General features: G+C 64.7%; 4 protein-coding genes across 4 annotated transcripts; 1 reads left to right on the plus strand and 3 right to left on the minus strand.

The window, feature by feature from the left end:
- Nucleotides 1-475: 475 nt before the first annotated feature.
- On the minus strand, nucleotides 476-3588 carry FBXO46 (F-box protein 46). Its single transcript, XM_061444336.1, has 2 exons — nucleotides 3372-3588; nucleotides 476-2265 (listed from the first exon to the last, which is right to left on the minus strand). The coding sequence occupies exons 1-2, from the start codon at nucleotides 3586-3588 to the stop codon at nucleotides 476-478; spliced, it is 2007 nt and encodes a 668-aa protein (XP_061300320.1).
- Nucleotides 3589-5057: 1469 nt separating this feature from the next.
- LOC133264390 (gastric inhibitory polypeptide receptor-like) lies at nucleotides 5058-11621 on the minus strand. Its single transcript, XM_061444337.1, has 13 exons — nucleotides 11550-11621; nucleotides 11135-11202; nucleotides 10311-10398; nucleotides 10129-10236; nucleotides 9920-10041; nucleotides 8889-8992; nucleotides 8123-8270; nucleotides 7823-7982; nucleotides 7217-7277; nucleotides 7046-7115; nucleotides 6648-6736; nucleotides 6009-6172; nucleotides 5058-5482 (listed from the first exon to the last, which is right to left on the minus strand). Exons 2-13 carry the CDS (start codon nucleotides 11189-11191, stop codon nucleotides 5058-5060), a joined length of 1596 nt encoding a protein of 531 aa, XP_061300321.1. The 5' UTR covers nucleotides 11192-11202; nucleotides 11550-11621.
- A 1938-nt stretch (nucleotides 11622-13559) lies between these two features.
- OPA3 (outer mitochondrial membrane lipid metabolism regulator OPA3) lies at nucleotides 13560-15589 on the plus strand. Its single transcript, XM_061444338.1, is given in 4 exon segments — nucleotides 13560-13707; nucleotides 15186-15211; nucleotides 15213-15519; nucleotides 15522-15589. Coding segments are annotated over 4 exon segments (543 nt in total). The 5' UTR covers nucleotides 13560-13565.
- Nucleotides 15590-15780: 191 nt separating this feature from the next.
- Nucleotides 15781-17561, minus strand: LOC133264392 (vasodilator-stimulated phosphoprotein-like). Its single transcript, XM_061444339.1, is given in 9 exon segments — nucleotides 15781-15977; nucleotides 16163-16220; nucleotides 16312-16390; nucleotides 16474-16539; nucleotides 16722-16765; nucleotides 16989-17049; nucleotides 17163-17269; nucleotides 17362-17474; nucleotides 17477-17561. Coding segments are annotated over 9 exon segments (651 nt in total). The 3' UTR covers nucleotides 15781-15939.
- Between the last annotated feature and the right edge of the window lie 559 nt (nucleotides 17562-18120).

An 18120-nucleotide genomic window follows, 5' to 3' on the forward strand; every position in this document is an offset into this window, starting at 1 on the left:
GCTATGGGGGCAGCACCCTCCATAGGGGCACTGCCATGGGGCCAGCGCCCTCTATGAGGCCATTACCATGAGGCCAGCATCCACCATGGGGTCATCACCATGGGACCAGCACCCTCCATAGGGTCATTGCCATGGGTCCAGGACCCTCCATTGTTCCAGCACCTTCTGTAGGATCATTGCCATGGGGCCAGCATCCTCCATGGGGTCATTGCCATGGGGCCAGCACCCTCCATGGGTCCAGCACCTTCTGTAGGATCATTGCCATGGGGCCAGCATCCTCCATGGGGTCATCACCACAGGGCCAGCATCCTTCGTGGCGCCAGCATCCCCACCCCCATGCCAAACTGCCCCCCCCGGCATTTCCACACCAAAATCGCTCTTTTTGGTTTTCATTTTCTTTTCTTCCTCCTCCATCACCCCAACCCCTCACCCCCCCCGCCCTCCCCCAGACCCCCCCATTCCCCCCCCTCCCCCTTCACCTCCCATCGTCACGCCGCGGCGCCGGATGCACCCAGTGGTTATCGTGCAGCCCCACGCGGCAGCCCGGCGCCTCCTTGTCGGGCCGGCGGCAGCACATCCAATAGGAGCGGCCGTAGGGCAGGTCGTGGTGGTAGGGCTTGGGGTGCCAGCGGCACAGCGACACGTCCCCCTTCTCGTAGCGCTTGCGGCACTGCTTGCAGGGGTCGTCGCGGTAGAGCGGGTCCCGGGTCCACCGCGAGTCGGTGGCGCGGACGCCGAAGGTCTCGATGAGGGACTTGAAGTAGTGGCAGGAGCACTTGAGGGCGGCCAGCGCCTGGGTGGGCAGGTAGCTGAAGATCTTCACCATGACGTGCTCCGGCAGCAGCAGCATGTACTGCCGCGGCTCCAGCAGGCGCTGGATCTTGAACCGGATCTCCAGGAAGTCATGGGACACGTGGCGGTACAAGCGGCACAGCGACGGGTCGGCCGCCGACGACACCGCCTCCGGGTCCGGTGCCGCCGCCGCCGCCGGTTCGTCGGCGATGGGGAAGAGGAAGAGCTGCCCCGGCGGCGGCGGCGGCGGCGGGGAGGGCTCGTCCTTGGGTGCCGCCGGCAGCCTCACCGTCTCCTCTGTCACCTGCTTGGCGCTGTCCTTGCCGTAGAACACGCACTGGTCCACGACGCCAGTCACCACCACGTCCACGTGAAAGCCGGCGGCACAATCCCGCCCCGGCGCCGCCTCCGCCGAGCCCTCGCACGTGTCCGCCTTGGCCGACGGTGACGCCGCACCCTCGCCGCGCACCGCGGTGCTGGCATCGCCGTCCCCACCATCGCCCTTGGGCCCGGCGGCGGCCAGGAGCAGCTCCACGTTGGTGGGGAGCACGTCCCGGGAGGGGCTGATCAACCGGTACAGGTCGCACGTGATCTTGTCCTTGGCGCGGCCACCGGTGCCGGTGCCGCTCACGAACACACAGCCGGGCCGGGCGGCACCGCCAGGATCGGGGCCGGCGGCGGGGCCGGCGCGGGGCTCGCGGCCGCTGGCAATGCGGAAGGCGATGCGGACCTCGCCAGGCGCCGCCGGGGCCGCTGCCGCGGTGCATTCAGCGCCAGGCCTGCACAAGCCGTTGGGCCTGGCGGCGCCATCGCGGTGCCGCGACTCGAAGTGGGCGACGGCCTCGGCCACGCGGCTGCAGTCGGCGGCGCTTGGCGCTTTGGCGTCGCCACCCGGCGCCTCCAGCAGCACCGGGGGGAAGCTCTGCAGCGCCAGCGCCGCGCGCTGCTCCACCAGCGCCACCATCTCCGCCACCGACACCAGCTCGGGCGCCTCAGCCGCCTCCTCGCCGGCGCCCGCCGCGCTCACCTTGGCCTTGACGGGCTCGTGGCAGCGCCGGCGCCGCTTGGCTTTGGAGCTGCCGCTGCCCCAGTTGCCCTTCACCTTCATGGTGCTGGCGCGGGCGCCGCACTGGTGCGCCACAAAGAAAGCCACCTTCTCCTTGGTGTTGCCGGGCTTGATGACGTACCACGTGTCCAGCAGCACCCGGCCCTCCTCTGACGCTGGTGTTGGCGGTGCCGGCGGTGCCGCGGCGGCAGGCTCTGCAGTGCCGGTGCCAGTGCCGGGGGGCGGCGTGTTCTCGGTGTGGCGGCAGGAGGGGCTGAAGGGTTTCTTGGCGCTGCCGGGGCCGGCGCATGGCTTGTTCTGGCTGTAGGTGCCGAAGGGCCGCGGGCACCAGAGCTGCAGCTGCGGGAAGGCGTTGGGCTCCATCAGGGCTGCATGGCACTGCTGGGGCAGCCGCCGCGGCGCCGGCGCTGCCGGGAGGAGAGCGCTGTTAGCGAGGATGCTGGGGCCGCTATGGGGCTGGTATGGGGCTGATGGGGTCAGTATGGGGCTAGTATGAGGTTGATGGGGCTGGTATGGGGCCAGTAAGGACCCCCTATGGGGCTGGTGGGACCAATATGGACCCCCTATGGGGCTGGTGGGAAAAGAATGGACATGCTATAGAGCTTGTGGGAACAGTATGGACCCAATATGGGGCTGGTGGCATGAGAATGGACAAGGTATGGGGCTGGTGGGACCAGTATGGACACACTATGGGGCTGGTGGGACCAGTATGGACCCATATGAAGCTGGTGGGACCACTGTGGACCCGCTATGGGGCTCGTGAGACCAGAATGGACCCCCCTGTGTGGCTGGTGGGACAGAATGGACCCAATAGGGGGCTGGAAGGACCAGAATGAAGCCCCTATGGGGCTGGTGGGACCAGCACGGACCCTCTATGGGGCTGTGGGTCCCGCTGTGGGTCCCATGGGGTGACCCCAATGCCCCCCCATGCTTTGCACACGCCCCCCACGCCCCGCCCCCGGCCTCGCCCTCACCCCAAGCCCCGCCCCCTCACCGCACCTTGCCCTTAAAGCGCCCGCGGCGCGACCGGCGCCAGGCCCCGCCCCTCGCCTGCTGCCACGCCCCCTTAACTACCGCGCCGGCCAATCAGGCAGCCGCGTTCGGGCCATGCCCATATATAGACGGCGGTAGCGCGGTGGCCCGAGGGGGCGCGGCCGGAGCCTGCGGGGGGCGTGGCCGGCGCCGAGGGAGGCGTGGACAGCGCTGAGGGGGCGTGGTCACGTGTCGCCGCCCGCCCCGGTCCCGCGTGGGCCCGGCCGGTGCCACCGGCCCCGCACCGGGGGGGGGTGGGGGGGAGGGGGGCGGAGAGGGGGGCGGGGCTCCGGTAACCCCGGGGGGGGGGGGAGGGGTGCGGGGGCCGGGCCTGCGGGGACCCCCCCTCCCCCCTCCCCGAGCGCCGTCCCCGGGCCCAGCGGCCGGTACCGAGCGCGGCGGCCGGGCCCGCCCCCGCCCCCTCCCCCCCCGCCCCCGGGCCTCGGGCCCCGCCCGGTGCCGCCGCCCCTCCCCCGCTCACCGGGCAGGTGCCGGGCGCGGCCGCTCCGCCTTCCCCGCGCCGCTTCCGGGGTGCGCCCCCCCCGCGCGTGCGCACAGCGGCCCCGCAGCGCGCCTGCGCCGCCGCGGAGGGGACGATGGGAGTTGTAGTCCGATGGACGCGGGAGGGGGGAGGGGGGGAGGTGGAGACTCCGCGCATGCGCGATGAGCATAAGGCATCCTAATGCGTCCCGACGCATCCCAACGCATCCTAACGCATCCCAATGCATCCTAACGCATACCCATGTATCCCAACGCGTCCCAATGTGTCCCAATGGATCCCAATGCATCCCAACGCATCCCAACGCATCCCAGTGCATCCCAATGTATCCCAGAGCATCCAAATGCAACCCCATGTATCCCAACGCATCCCAATGCAACCCAACGCATCCCAACGCTTCCCAATGGATCCCAACGCATCCCAACACATCCCAACGCATCCCAGTGCATCCCAATGTATCCCAGCGCATCCTAACGCATCCCCATGTATCCCAATGCATCCCAATGCAACCCAACGCATCCCAATGCATCCTAACGCATCCCAATGTGTCCCAATGGATCCCAAAGCATCCCAACGTATCTCAACGGATCCCAACACATCTCAATGCATACCAACGCATCCCACTGCCTCCCAGCGCATCCTAACGCATCCCCATGTATCCCAACGCATCCCAATGCAACCCAATGCATCCTAACGCATCCCCATGTATCCCAACGCATCCCAACGCATCCCAATGCATCCTAACGCATCCCAATGGATCCCCAACGCATCTCAATGCATCCCAACGCATCCGAATGGATCCCCAACGCATCTCAACGCATCCCAACACTTCCCAGCGCATCCCAGTGTATCCCAACACATCCTAACGCATCCCATTGCATCCAAATGCATCCCAACTTATCCCAGCATATCCCAGTGCATCCCAACGTATCCCAGTCCATCGCAATGTATCCCAGTGCATCCTAACGCATCCCAATGCAACCCAATGCATCCTAACGCATCCCAATGCATCCCAAGTATCTCAACGCATCCCAATGCATCTCAACGCATCCCAACACTTCCCAACGCATCCCAGTGCATCCAAATGCATCCCAACTCATCCCAAAGCATCCCAGTGCATCCCAACACATCCCAATGCATCTCATGAATCCCAACACATCCCATCCTAAAGCATCCCAGTGCATCCCAACGCATCCCAGTGCCCCCTCCCCGTTCATTCCACTGCACTCTCAGCGCGACCACCTGTATTTTTAGGGTTCAGACCTGGGGACCCCCCCGAGACCCCCGCCCAGCACCCAGAGGTGTCATGGACCCCCCCTCCACCCCCCCCAGCACCCAAAGGTGTCAGGGACCCCCCTCCAACCCCCCCAGCACCCAGAGGTATCAGGGACTCCCCTCAACCCCCCCCAGCACCCAAAGGAGTCGGGGACCCCCTCTCCACCTCCGCCCAGCACCCCAAGACCCCCCCCCAAGGCATCGGGCCCCCCCGAGGACCCCCCCAGCACCCAAAGGTGTCCGGGACCCCTCCTCCACTCCACCAAGACCCCACCAAGACCCCCCCAAAGGTATCGGGGACCCCCCCAAGACCCCACCCCCAAAGCATGGGGACCCCCCCAAGACCCCCTCCCCCCACAGTCCATGGGGACCCCCCCATCCCCTCTGCCCCCCTCAGCAGACGCTCTCGGCGCCCTCGTGCCCCCCGGTCCCGGGGGGGGGCGGTGGTCGCTGCCCCCCCACGGCCACGTAGCGGCGGGACCCGAGGGGGGGGCCCGGGGGGGGCGGCGGGGGGCGGCGAGGCGGCAGCGCTGCCACCAGCGGCGCACCTCGGCCTGCACCTGAGGCACAGCGCCGCGCAGCGTCCGAACGGGGAACGGCAGCGTCCGAACGGGGAACGGCAGCGTCCGAAGGGGGAACGGCAGCGTTAGAACGGGCACCGGCAGCGTTATAACGGGGAACGGCAGCGTCAGGACGGGGAACGGCAGGGAACGACAGCGCCACGACAGCGCGACACAGCGTCAGGACCGGGAACGACAGCCTCACGACAGGACGCGACACGGACCCCTCCCCCCCGTAGCACCCCAGTACCGCACCTCCTTGTTGACGAAGCAGTAGAGGACGCTGACAACAAGGCCCTGAGGGGTGGGGTATATCGCGATATATCGTGAACACCCGCCATTGCAAGAGCCACCCCTCCATCGCACCCCCCATGGCAATTCATGTGTCATATCCCATAACCCATACCCCATACCCCATATCCCATATCCCAAAGCCCACATCCCATACCCCAAATCCCATATCCCACATCCCATATCCCATATCCCATACCCTATATCCCATATCCCACACCCCATATCCCATACCCTATATCCCATATCCCACATCCCATACCCCAGACCCCATATCCCATATTCCATACCCTAAATCCCATATCCCATACCCTATATCCCATATCCCACATCCCATATCCATTACCCCATATCCCACACCCCATATCCCACATCCCATACCCCATATCCCTTATCCCATATCCCATACTTGATCCCACATATTGCATACCCCATATCCCCTATCCCGTACCCCATACCCCGTACCCCATACCCCGTACCCCACACCCTGTACCCCACCCCCGTATCCTCCTCCGTGCCTGGGACGAGGACAGCAGCACTTGCAGGCAGAGCCGCACCAGGCGCAGGGACCCCCCCCCGGGCCCGTCCCCAGCCAAGGCAAAGGCGACTTCGTGCACCCCCAGCAGCGGGATCAGCGTCAGCGTGGACCGGGCCAGTCTGGGGGGGGGGGACACGACACGATGGGGACCCCGGGGGGCCGACAGGGACCCCCCGAGGGAGGACATGGATGGGGATGGGGACCCCGATGTCCTCACTGACCCCAATGCCCCCACCTGACCCCAGTGTCCCCACATGACTCCAGTGTCCTCACCTGACCCTGCTGTCCCCATGTGACCCCAAAGTCCTCACCTGACCACACTGTCCTCACCTGACCCCAATGTCCCACGTGACCCTGCTGTCCTCACCTGACCGCACTGTCCCCACGTGACCCCAATGTCCTCACCTGACCACACTGTCCTCACGTGACCCCAATGTCCCACGTGACCCTGCTGTCCTCACCTGAACACGCTCTCCTCACCTGACCGCGCTGTCCCCACGTGACCCCGCTGTCCTCACCTGACCCTGGTGTCCCCAAGTGACCCCGCTGTCCTCACCTGACCCTGGTGACCCCAAGTGACCCCGCTGTCCTCACCTGACCCTGGTGTCCCCACGTGACACTTGGTGCGCCCGGACCTTGGCCACGAGGATGCGGACGATGCGGATGAAGACCACGAAGTTCACCTGAGGACACGGAGACAGCGGCCGTGACACCCCCCTGGCCCCTAGCACAGCCCCCCCATGGCCCCCCCATGGCCCCCCCATAGCCCCCCATGTCCCCCCCGTCCCTCCATGACCCCCCTATGCGCCCCCATGTCCCCAATATCCCCCCACATGTTCCCCCATATATCCCCTCCATATCCCCTCCATGTCCCCCATGTCTCCCCCATAATATCCCCCCAATGTCCCCCCATATTCCCCCCATATCCCCCCCATACCCCCCCCCATGTACCCTCGTATCCATCCCCATGACCCCCCTGTCCCCCCACCCACCGCCACGGCCGCCAGGATGGGGCACCGGATGATCCACCACACGGCCGCCTTCTCGTTCCTCTCCCAGCAGCTGCCATGGGGCCCGGTCACCCCCGTTGGGGACCCCGAGGAGCCAAGGGGGGGGGGGGTGTGTGCATGGAAAGGGGGGTGGGGGGGGTCTGGGGGCCTCACCCCTCATTCTCGTAGAGGTACCGCACCACCACCCATGGCACCACAAAGAGCAGGGGGGCACCTGCAGGGGAGGAGGTGGTGGGGATGTGGGATATGGGATCTAGGGATATAGGTATGGGATATGGGATATAGGGTATGGGATATGGGGTGTGGGATCGAGGGGTATGGGATATGGGGTATGGGATTTGGGGTATGGGATATGGGATGTGGGGTAGGAGATATGGGATATGGGGTATGGGGTATGGAATATGGGATATAAGGGTATGGATTATGGGAAATTGGGTATGGGATATGGGATATAGGGATATGGGATATGCAATATGGGATATAGGGATCTGGGATATAGGGATATGGGATCTGGGATCTGGGATATGGGGTATGGGATATGGGTTACAGGTATATGAGATATGGCATATGGGATATGGCATATGGGGTATGGGATATAAGGATATGGGATATAGGACATGGGATATAAGGATATGGGATATGGGTTATGGGATACAGGGATCTGGGATATAGGGATGTGGGATATGGGTTATGGGATACAGGGATCTGGGATATAGGGATATGGGATATGGGATGTGGGATGTGGGACGCGGGGCTCACCCCACCCGAGGAGCAGGAATGCCGGCAGGCAGCGCTCTCCGGAGAAGGCCGCCAGCACCAGCAGCTTGTGCAGGAAGAGCCCCTCTGCCAGCAGCCACCCGTAGTTGGCTCCCACGCAGTACTGGGTGACGGCCTGGGCCAGGCGGCACCCGGCCACCGCCTGCACCGGGACGGCCCCGGGACAGCGCCATGCGGGGGAGCAGGGGGGGCAATGGGGACCGAGCTCCCCCCCCCCCCGTTGTGTCCCGTATCCCGCTGCATCCCAGCATCCCCCCCCCCGCCCTTTGGTACCCTCCGCACCTCGAGGCGCAGCCCCTGCAGCGGGTGCGCGCTCCCGGCTGCCAGGCGGCGCTGCAGGAGCGCGTCCCGGGTGAGGATGGAGCCGGCGCGGAGCACGAAGGACACGAAGAGGTTGGCGTGGATGAAGTTGCGGGTGCAGCGCAGGCGCCTGGGCAGCAACGGGGGGGGGGTGCAGGGGGTGGTATCGCCCCATAGCGGGGGGGTCACATCACCATGTGTGCCCATCACTATGGGTGTCCCCATCACCATGTGTGCCCATCACTATGGGTGTCCCCATCACCATGTGTGCCCATCACTATGGGTGTCCCCATCACCATGTGTGCCCATCACTATGGGTGTCCCCATCACCATGTGTGCCCATCACTATGGGTGTCCCCATCACCATGTGTACCCATCACTATGGGTGTCCCCATCACCATGTGTGCCCATCACTATGGGTGTACCCATCACCATGGATGCCCATCACTGTGGTTGTACCCATCACCATGGATGCCCATCCCTATGGGTATCCATCACTATGGGTGCCCATCACCATGGGTATCCATCACTATGGGTGTCATCATCACTATGGGTGCCCATCACTGTGGGTGTCCATCACCATGGGTGTCCACCACCATGGGTATCCATCACTAGGGGTGTCCCCATCACTTTGGGTGCCCACCACTATGGGTGCCCATAGCTATGGGTACCCCATCACTATGGATGCCCATCACTATGGGTGTCCCCATCACTATGGATGCCCATCACTATGGGTGCAGGTCGGTACCTGAAGAGCAGCAGCAGAAGCAGCGCCAGGACCAGGGCGACGAGGGACAGGGAGTACCCGACGGTGTAAAGCAGCCGGAGCTGCTCCAGCAGCCAGGCCTGGCGCTGCGGGACAGCACCGGCACCGGGGCCGTGGGTCCATGGGGCAGGGACCAGGGGACACGATCCAGCACCATAGGAACACAGCACGGAGTTAATGGCATGGGATGGAGGGGCACGGGAGGGGATGGAGGAGCACAGGGTGGGATGCAGGAGCACGGGATGGGATGGAGGAGCACAGGGTGGGATGCAGGAGCACGGGATTGGATAGAGGAGCACAGGATGGGATGCAGGAGCACGGGATTGGTTGGAGGAGCACACACGGGGTGATGGCACCCGCAGAGCCCGGGACCCGGCACAGCGCACGGCACAGCTTGACATGGACCAACGCAGCGCGGAGCTGCACGCTCCGGCGCATCCCAGCATCCCCCCGTTCATCCCACGCTGCCTCATCCCAGCGCATCCCGGCTCATCCCAGCACGGGGCACGGCAGCGTGACACAGCCCAGCCCGGCACCTCCACCTTGTGCCGGCGCACCATAGCCCCCCATAGACCCCTTAGCCTCCCATAGAACCCCATACCACCCCCAGAGCCCACATACCCCCCATATCCCCGAAGCCCCCATACCCCTCATAGCCCCCATACCCCCCATAACCCCCAAAGCCCCCATAACCCCCATAGCCCCCCATAGCCCCCATAGACCAATAGCCCCCCATTGCCCTCATACCCCGAATAGACACTCATACCCTCAAAAGCCCCATACCCCCTCATACCGCCCATACCCCCCATAGTCCCCATAGCCCCCCATAGCCCCCATACTCCCCAAAGCCCCCATGCCACCCATAGCCCCCATAGCCCCCCATAGCCCCCATAACCCCCATGCTCCCCATCCCCCCCATACCCCCCATAGTCCCCATACCCCCAATAGCCCCATACTCCCCATATCCCCCTATATCCCCCATAGCCCACATACCCCCCCCATAGCCCCCATACCTGCAGCGGCTGCTCGGGCGCGGGGTCCTCGCACTGTCCATGGTCCTGCCACGGCCGCCCGGTGCCGTCGCTGACCCAGCGCCCATCGGGGCCGCAGCGCCGGAACACGAACCCCCCCTGCACTGTGCCCGGTGTCACCCCGCGGGGCTGCCCCATAGATGTGACCCCCATCTGCCCCCACCTTCCTGCCCCCCATCTCCCCTGTGTACCTCGGTGGTGCCAGGGCAGGTAGGGGGGGCAGGGGACGCTGGCGGTACTGTTGGGGGCCGCATCCCCCCAGCACGCGTAGAGGTCGAAGCTGCGGTTGCAGACGGGCCCTGGGGGGGGGCGGGGAGTCAGAGGGGGGGTGGGGGGCACCTTGACCTCCCCCCCCCCCATTGCCGGGGCTCACCAGGGGCAGGGGGGTCGAGGCGCAGGTGCTGCTCGCAGGCCTGGCGGTACCGGAGCCACGCGGCGAGGGTGGCGTGGGCAGAGCGGTCCTGTGGGACACAGGGATGGAGGCATTGGGATGGAGCCATGGGGATGGAGCCATGGGGATGGAGCCATGGGATGGAGGCATTGGGATGGAGCCATGGGGATGGAGCCATGGGGATGGAGTCCTGGGGATGGAGTCCTGGGGATGGAGCCATTGGGATGGAGCCATGGGATGGAGCCCTGGGGATGGAGGGGTTGGGATGGAGCCAGTGGGATGGAGCCATGGGGATGGAGCCATGGGGATGGAGGCATTGGGATGGAGCCATGGGGATGGAGTCCTGGGATGGAGTCCTGGGGATGGAGCCATTGGGATGGAGTCCTGGGGATGGAGTCCTGGGGATGGAGCCATGGGGATGGAGCCATTGGGATGGAGTCCTGGGGATGGAGTCCTGGGGATGGAGCCATTGGGATGGAGGCATTGGGATGGAGCAATTGGGATGGAGGCACTGGGGATGGAGGCATTGGGATGGAGGCATTGGGATGGAGCAATTGGGATGGAGGCATTGGGGATGGAGGCACAAGGGATGGAGCCATTGGGGGTGTAGCCATTGGGATGAAGCCATTAGGATGGAGGCATGGGGATGGAGCCATTGCGATGGAGTCATTGGGATGGAGTCATTGGGATGGAGGCATGGGGATGGAGCCATTGGGATGGAGCCATTGGGGATGGTGCCATGGGGCCACCTCCGTAGGGCCACCCCTTGGGGGCATAGATGCACACTTGGGGGTCCCGGCTCTCACCTCAGCCCCACGCAGGACCCGGTGGAGCAGGGAGGGGGCCATTGCCCAGTGCCCCATGGCAACAGCTCCTGTGAGGGGTCCAGCACCATGGGGATGGGGGGCAGCACCACGTGTCCCTTGTGCCCCCCCCCTTGACCCCCCAATGGCCTGTGCCCCCCATGTTCCGGTGCCCCCCAAATCCCTCATTCCCCCCCATATCCTTTATCCCCCCTATATCCCTCATTCCCCCCAATATCCCTTATCCCTCCCTATATCCCTCATCCCCCCATATCCGTTATCCCTCCCCATATCCCTTATTCCCCCCCCCGTATCCCTAGTTACCCCCCCATCCTTGTCCCCTCCTCATCCCTTATCACCCCCTTTGTCCCCCCCATGTCCCGGTCCCCCCCCCCCGGACCCCCCCTGTCCCCGGTACCTGCTCCTGGCTGGGCTCCGCAGCCCTCGGGGCACCGGCACCGGCGGCACCGCCCCGGGATGGGCGGGGGACGGGAGGGGGGGGGGGGTTGGTGGAGCAACGTGACCCGGGGCGGGGGGGCACCCGGCAGGGTCCCATTGTCATTATGGGGGTGCCATTGTCACTATGGGAACCCCATTGTCACTATGGGGGTGCCAGCATCACTTTGGGGGTCCTATTGTCACTATGGGAACCCCATTGTCACTATGGGGGTGCCAGCATCACTTTGGGGGTCCTATTGTCACTATGGGAACCCCATTGTCACTATGGGACCCCATTGTCACTATGGGGGTGCCAGCATCACTTTGAGGGTCCCATTCTCACTATGGGAACCCCATTGTCACTATGGGGGTGCCAGCATCACTGTGGGGGTCCCATTGTCACTATGGGAACCCCCACTGTCACTATGGGGGCCCCATTGTCACTATGGGGGTCCCATTCTCACTATGGGAACCCCATTGTCACTATGGGGGTCCCATTGTCAATAAGGGAACCCTATTGTCACTGTGGGGGTGCCAGCATCACTGTGGGGGTCCCATTGTCACCTTGGGGGTCCCAGTCTCAATAAGGGGGTCCCAGTGTCACTGTGGGAATCCTATTGTCACTGTGGGGGTCCTGGTGTCACTTAGGAGGGGTCCAGTATCACTAAGAGGGCCCCAGTGCCAATTAAAGGGGTCCCAGTGTCACTATGGGGTCCCTCCAGCATCACCTAAGGCGTCCCAGTGTCAATGAGGGGTCCCAGTGTCAATTAGAGGGGTCCCAATGTCTCTCAAGGGAGTCCCATTGTCACTATGGGGTCCTCAGTATCATTTAGGGGGTCCCAGTGCCAATTAAAGGGGTCCCAATATCATTTAGGGGGTCCCATTGTCACTATGGGGGTCCCAGTATCATTTAGGGGATTCCAGTGCCAATTAAAGGGGTCCTAGTATCATTTAGGGAGTCCCATTGTCATTATGGGGGTCCTAGTGCCACTTATAGGGGTCCCAGTGTCATTTAGGGGGTCCCATTGTCACTATGGGGGTCCCAGAACCATTTAGGGGGTCCTAGCATCACTACGGGGGGTCCAGCATCACTGGGAAGGGTCCCAGCATCACTGTGGGGGTCCCAGCGTCTCTATGGGGGTCCCAGCGTCGCTATGGGGGTCCCAGCATCACTGTGGGGGTCCCATTGTCACTATGGGGGTCCCAGCGTCACTGTGGGGGTCCCAGCATCACTGTGGGGGTCCCATTGTCGCTATGGGGGTCCCATTGTCATTGTGGGGGTCCCATTGTCGCTATGGGGGTCCCATTGTCGCTATGGGGGTCCCATTGTCATTGTGGGGGTCCCATTGTCACTATGGGGGTCCCAGCGTCACTGTGGGGATCCCAGCATCACTGTGGGGGTCCCATTGTCGCTATGGGGGTCCCATTGTCGCTATGGGGGTCCCAGCGTCACTGTGGGGGTCCCAGCATCACTGTGGGGGTCCCATTGTCGCTATGGGGGTCCCAGCGTCACTGTGGGGGTCCCAGCATCACTGTGGGTGTCCCATTGTCGCTATGGGGGTCCCATTGTCGCTATGGGGGTCCCAGCGTCACTGTGGGGGTCCCAGCATCACTGTGGGGGTCCCATTGTCGCTATGGGGGTCCCATTGTCGCTATGGGGGTCCAGCGTCACTGTGGGGGTCCCAGCATCACTGTGGGGGTCCCATTGTCGCTATGGGGGTCCCATTGTCGCTATGGGGGTCCCATTGTCATTGTGGGGGTCCCATTGTCGCTATGGGAGCATCAGTTCGCACGGAGGCGGGAGCGGGGGGGTGGTGGTGGAGGGGGGCGTGGCCAGCGCCTTGGGGGCGTGACCAGCAGTGTTGTGCCGTATCCTAGCAACGCAAACGGGGTGGGGAGTGGGGGCGTGGCCTATGCGGCGAGGGGCGTGTCCGCGCCCCTCCCCTCCCCCCCCCCGGCGCGCGTCGCGCGCGCTCTGACGTCACGGCGGCGCGCGATGGTGGCGGGCGCGTTCCCGCTGGCGAAGCTGCTGACGCTGGGCGCGCGCCAGCTGAGCCGGCCCCTGGCGGCGCGAATCAAGGCGGGGGCGCGCGCCAGCCCCTTCTTCCGCACGTGCATCTGCCTCCCGCCCGCGCAGCGTGAGGGGGGGGCATGGGGATGGGGGGGGCATGGGGGTGGGGGGGAAAGGGAATGGGGGGGTCAATGGGGATGGGGGGGCATGGGGATGGGGGGGGCATGGGGGTGGGGGAGTGTCATTGGGAATGGGGGGGTCAATGGGGATGGGGGGGCATGGGGATGGGGGGGGCATGGGGGTGGGGGGGTGTCATTGGGAATGGGGGGTCAATGGGAATGGGGGGGTGTCAGTGGTTATAGGGGGGTCAGTGGGGATGGGGGGAGTGTCACTGGAAGTAGGGGATCATTGGGAATGGGAAGGGTTCATTGGGAATGGGGGGGCATGGGGATGGGGGGGCGCATGGGGGTGGGGGAGTGTCATTGGGAATGGGGGGGTCAATGAGAATGGGGGGGAATGGGGATGGGGGGGTAAAGGGGATGGGGGGGAAATGGGAATGGGGAGGGGAAGGGAATGGGGGGTGTCAGTGGGAATGGGGGGGTCAATGGGAATGGGGGGTCAATGGGAATTGGGGGGTGTCAGTGGTTATGGGGGGGTTAGTGGGGATGGGGGGAGTGTCATTGGGAGTAGGGGATCAATTGGGAATGGGAAGGGGTCATTGGGAATGGAAAGGGCAGTGGGTATGGGGGGGGGTCAATGGGAATGGGAAGGGGTCATGGGAATGGGAGGAGGCATTGGTAAGGGGGGTGGTCAATGGGAATGAGGGGTTATTGGGATTATGGGGACGGGAATGGGAGAGGGGGTATCAGTGGGAATAGGGGAGTGCACTGGGAATGGAAGAGGGCAGTGGATGGGGGGTCAATGGGATGGGAAGGGGAGGGAATGGGGGGTCAAGGGGAATGGGAGGGGGTCATTGGGAATGGGAGGAGGGCAGCTGGAAGAGGGTGGTGTCAGCGGGAATACAGGTTCATTGTGAAAGCAGGAGGTCATTGGGAATGGGAGGGGGCAGTGGGTATGGGGGGGTCAATGGGATTGGGGTCATTGGGAATAGGAGGAGGGCACTTGTACGGCAGTTGTGTCATTGGGAAGAGGGATTCATTGGAAGTGGGGCGTCATTGGGAATGGGAAAGGACAGTGAGTATAGGGGTTCATTGGGAATGGAGGGCGTGACTGATTATAGGGGGTGATTGGAACGGAAGGTGCAATGAGTATAGGGGGTGTCAATGGGATAGGGAAGGGGTCATTGGGAATGGGAAAGGACAGTGGGTATGGTCAATGGGATTGGGGTCATTGAGAATGGGAAAGGGCAGTGGGTATGGAGAGGTCAATGGGATTGGGGTCATTGAGAGTGGGAAAGGGCAGTGGGCATGGAGAGGTCAATGGGATTGGGGTCATTGAGAGTGGGAAAGGGCAGTGGGTATGGGGGGGTCATTGGGTACGGATGGGGGCCTCAGGAATGGGTGTACAGGATGCGGCAGGGGCCTGGTCAGTACCACTGTGAGCAGGGCGGGGGGGGCGGTGGTGGTAACGTGGCGGCCATCGCAGTGTACCACTGGGTGGAGATGCGCGCCCAAGATGCGGCTGATGGGCTTCCGCGGCGCGGCGGTGAAGCCGCTGAACGAGGAGGCGGCGGCGGAGCTGGGGGCCGAGCTGCTGGGCGAGGCCATCGTGTTCGGCGTGGGGGGGCTCTGCCTCTACCTCGAGTACGCGCGGCAGGCGGGGGCCGCCCGGCGCCGGGAGGAGGAGCAGGCGGCGGCCATGCGGGACCTGCGCGACCGCCTCGACCGCCTGCACCGACAGGTCGAGGCCTTGGCGGGAAACAGCCCCGCTGGACACGCCCCCGAGGGGGAAAGCCCCGCCCCTACGGGCTCTAACCCCGCCCTACGGGCGCTAACCCCGCCCCCTCGGGGTCGAACCCCGCGCCCGCCGGGGGTGGCCCCGCCCATTAAACTGTGATTGGTGCTCACGCGTTTTTCCCGCCTGAATGGTGAGAGGGCGTGGCTTGAAGCCAATGGGGGGGTAAAGGTGACGCGAGGACATGGGGGGGGGTCATGTACAAAACCGTGTTTATTGCGGGGGATCACCCTAAAATAACCCCCCCAAAAAGGTGAAAACCCCAAAAGTGGCCTAAAAAGGAGGTCCCTGAAGTGTCCGGGGGGAGCGGGGGGTGCACAGTGCGAGGGGGGCTGCTGGGGCCCCCCAAAGCGGTAAGGCACAGCCTGGGGGGGCCCAGGGCAGTGGATGGGGGGAGGGAAGTGTAGGGACCCCCACACCCCCAAATCTGGGGTCGTGGGGGGGGTCAGGGCAGGCTCCGCTTCCTCAGCTCCATCACAACGGCTGGGGGGGGAATGCAGTGTTGGGGGGGGTCAGCGATAACCCCCCTTGCCCCTCTAAGCACCCCCATTCCCCCCTCCGACTTCCCCATTACCCCCCATTGAAACCTCCCATTGCCCCCAAGGACTGCCCCCAATGATCCCCCCTATTTCCCCCCCCCACCAATGACCCCCGCCATTGCCCCCCACCTTCAATAAGCTCCTCCTTCATCTTCTGCAGCTCCCTCCTCATCTCCTCCAGCAGCTCCTGGGGCAAAGGGGGCGGGGGCAACAGGATGAGAATGGATTTAGGGGGACCCCCGACCCCCCACCCCTAAATTCCCCCCCTCACCCCATACCTGTTTGATTCGCTCAAGTTCGGGCTCCTCAGTGGGAGCGGGGGGGTCGCTGGGGGCAGCTGGAGCAGCTGACTTCATCCTGGGGGATGAGGGGGGAGAAGGAATAAGTTGGGGAGCCCCCCAACCTACTTGGAACCCCCCAAACTGCCCCCCAAAACCCACCTGGGCAGCGTGTTGCTCCCCTTCTCCCACGGCCTCCGCATGGGTTCTGTGGGGAGAGGGCGCTGGCTCGGGGGGGACCCCAAAAATATCCCCCAACCCCCTCCAAACCCCACAAAACGGCCCCCAACGCCCTCAAACGCCCCCTAAACCGGTTTAAAACCGCCCCCCCCCGGACTACATTTCCCATCATGCCCAGCAACGGGAGCCCGCCGCGAAGCATGCTGGGAGCTGTAGTCCCCGACGCTCACCCGCGGGGCTGCCCCTGGGTCCTAGTGCCCGGCTCCGCCTCGTCCTGCGGGGAGAAGAGTGAGGGGTCGGGGGACACGGAGGGGGGACACGGGAGGTGTCCACCGGCATCTGAGGACAAGGGGAGGGGCAGGGGGATGGGGGCAGCCCCCTAGAGCGTTATTTTGGGGGGGAGCCCCCAAATCGGTATTTTGGGTTAAAATCCCCCCAAATTGGTATTTTTTTGGGGAAAAGACCCCAGACTTGGTGTTTTGGAGAGGGGCACTGACGTTGGTGACGTCCTCGTCCCTCTTGGGCGCTGGTTTGTCCCCCTGCAGCGTGGCTTTCCTCCTGGGGGGGCAAAGAGGGGGTCAGCACGGGTACCCCATTTGAGGGTACCCCCATTTAAAGGTACCCCCATTTGAGGGGGGTCCCCCCCATTTCCCCTATTATCCCCCCCTCACCTGCGGGCCAGCATCGCGTTCATCTCCTCCATCAACCCCCCTCCCCCGGTGCCCCCCCGGGCACCGTCACCCTTGGGGGGTGCAGGGGGGTTCCCTGCTGTCTCCTCCTGCTGTGACAAAGGGGGGGGGATGAAATCGAGCCCCCCCCTCCCCTTGACACCCCCCCCCCCCCCCCCCCCCCCCAATTCATTGCCCTCACCTTGACCCTCCGGAGCTTGGCCCCCGCGATGGCAGCAGCGAAACCAGGGCTCCCCCCACCCCCCCCAGCCCCCGGTAACGGGGGGGGCCCCAGCACCCCCGCGGCTGGGGGGGAGCAGGAGGTGGGGGGGGGCCCGGCGGTGGGGGGGGGCCAGGGGGTGGCGGCGGAGGGGCTCCAGCAGGGGGCCTGGGGGGGGTCATGGGTTTGGGAGGGAGGTTATGGGGTGACCCCAGGTCGTTTTGGGGTGCCCCCCACTATCCGTCACCTACCTGAGGCCGCCACGCGGGGCTCGGGGTCCTCCAGCGGCTGCCTGAGGGTTGGGGGGGGTCAGCACCCGTGGGGAGGGGGGAGGACCCCTGCAAATCGAGGGGGGGGGGCACCCACCTCTCCTGGGGGTCGGGGTCTTCTGCGCTGTCGGGGTCTGGCCAGGAAACGGGGGTGCCTGGGGGAAGGGGCCAAGGTGAGGTCATGGGGGGGGGTCAGGGTTATGGGGGGGGTCTCAGGGTCATGGGGGGTTCAAGGTGGGGTCATGGGGGGGCTCAGGGTCATGGGGGTATCAAGCTGTGGTCATCGGGGGGTCTCAGGGTCATGGGGGGGCTCAGGGTCATGGGGGGTTCAGGGTCATGGGGGCGTCAAGGTGGACTCATGGGGGGGTCTCAGGGTGGGGTAAATGGGGGGTCAAAGGTGGGATCATGGGGGTTCAAGGTGGGGTCACGGGGGTCTCAGAGTGGGGTCAAGGGGGGGTCAGGGTGGGGGTTA

The sequence above is a fragment of the Pezoporus flaviventris genome, unplaced genomic scaffold (genome assembly GCF_033815535.1).
Source record: "Pezoporus flaviventris isolate CSIRO_AGI_PZ_B2104156 unplaced genomic scaffold, CSIRO_AGI_Pfla_v1 ptg000808l, whole genome shotgun sequence".
NCBI classification, from domain to species: domain Eukaryota; kingdom Metazoa; phylum Chordata; class Aves; order Psittaciformes; family Psittacidae; genus Pezoporus; species Pezoporus flaviventris.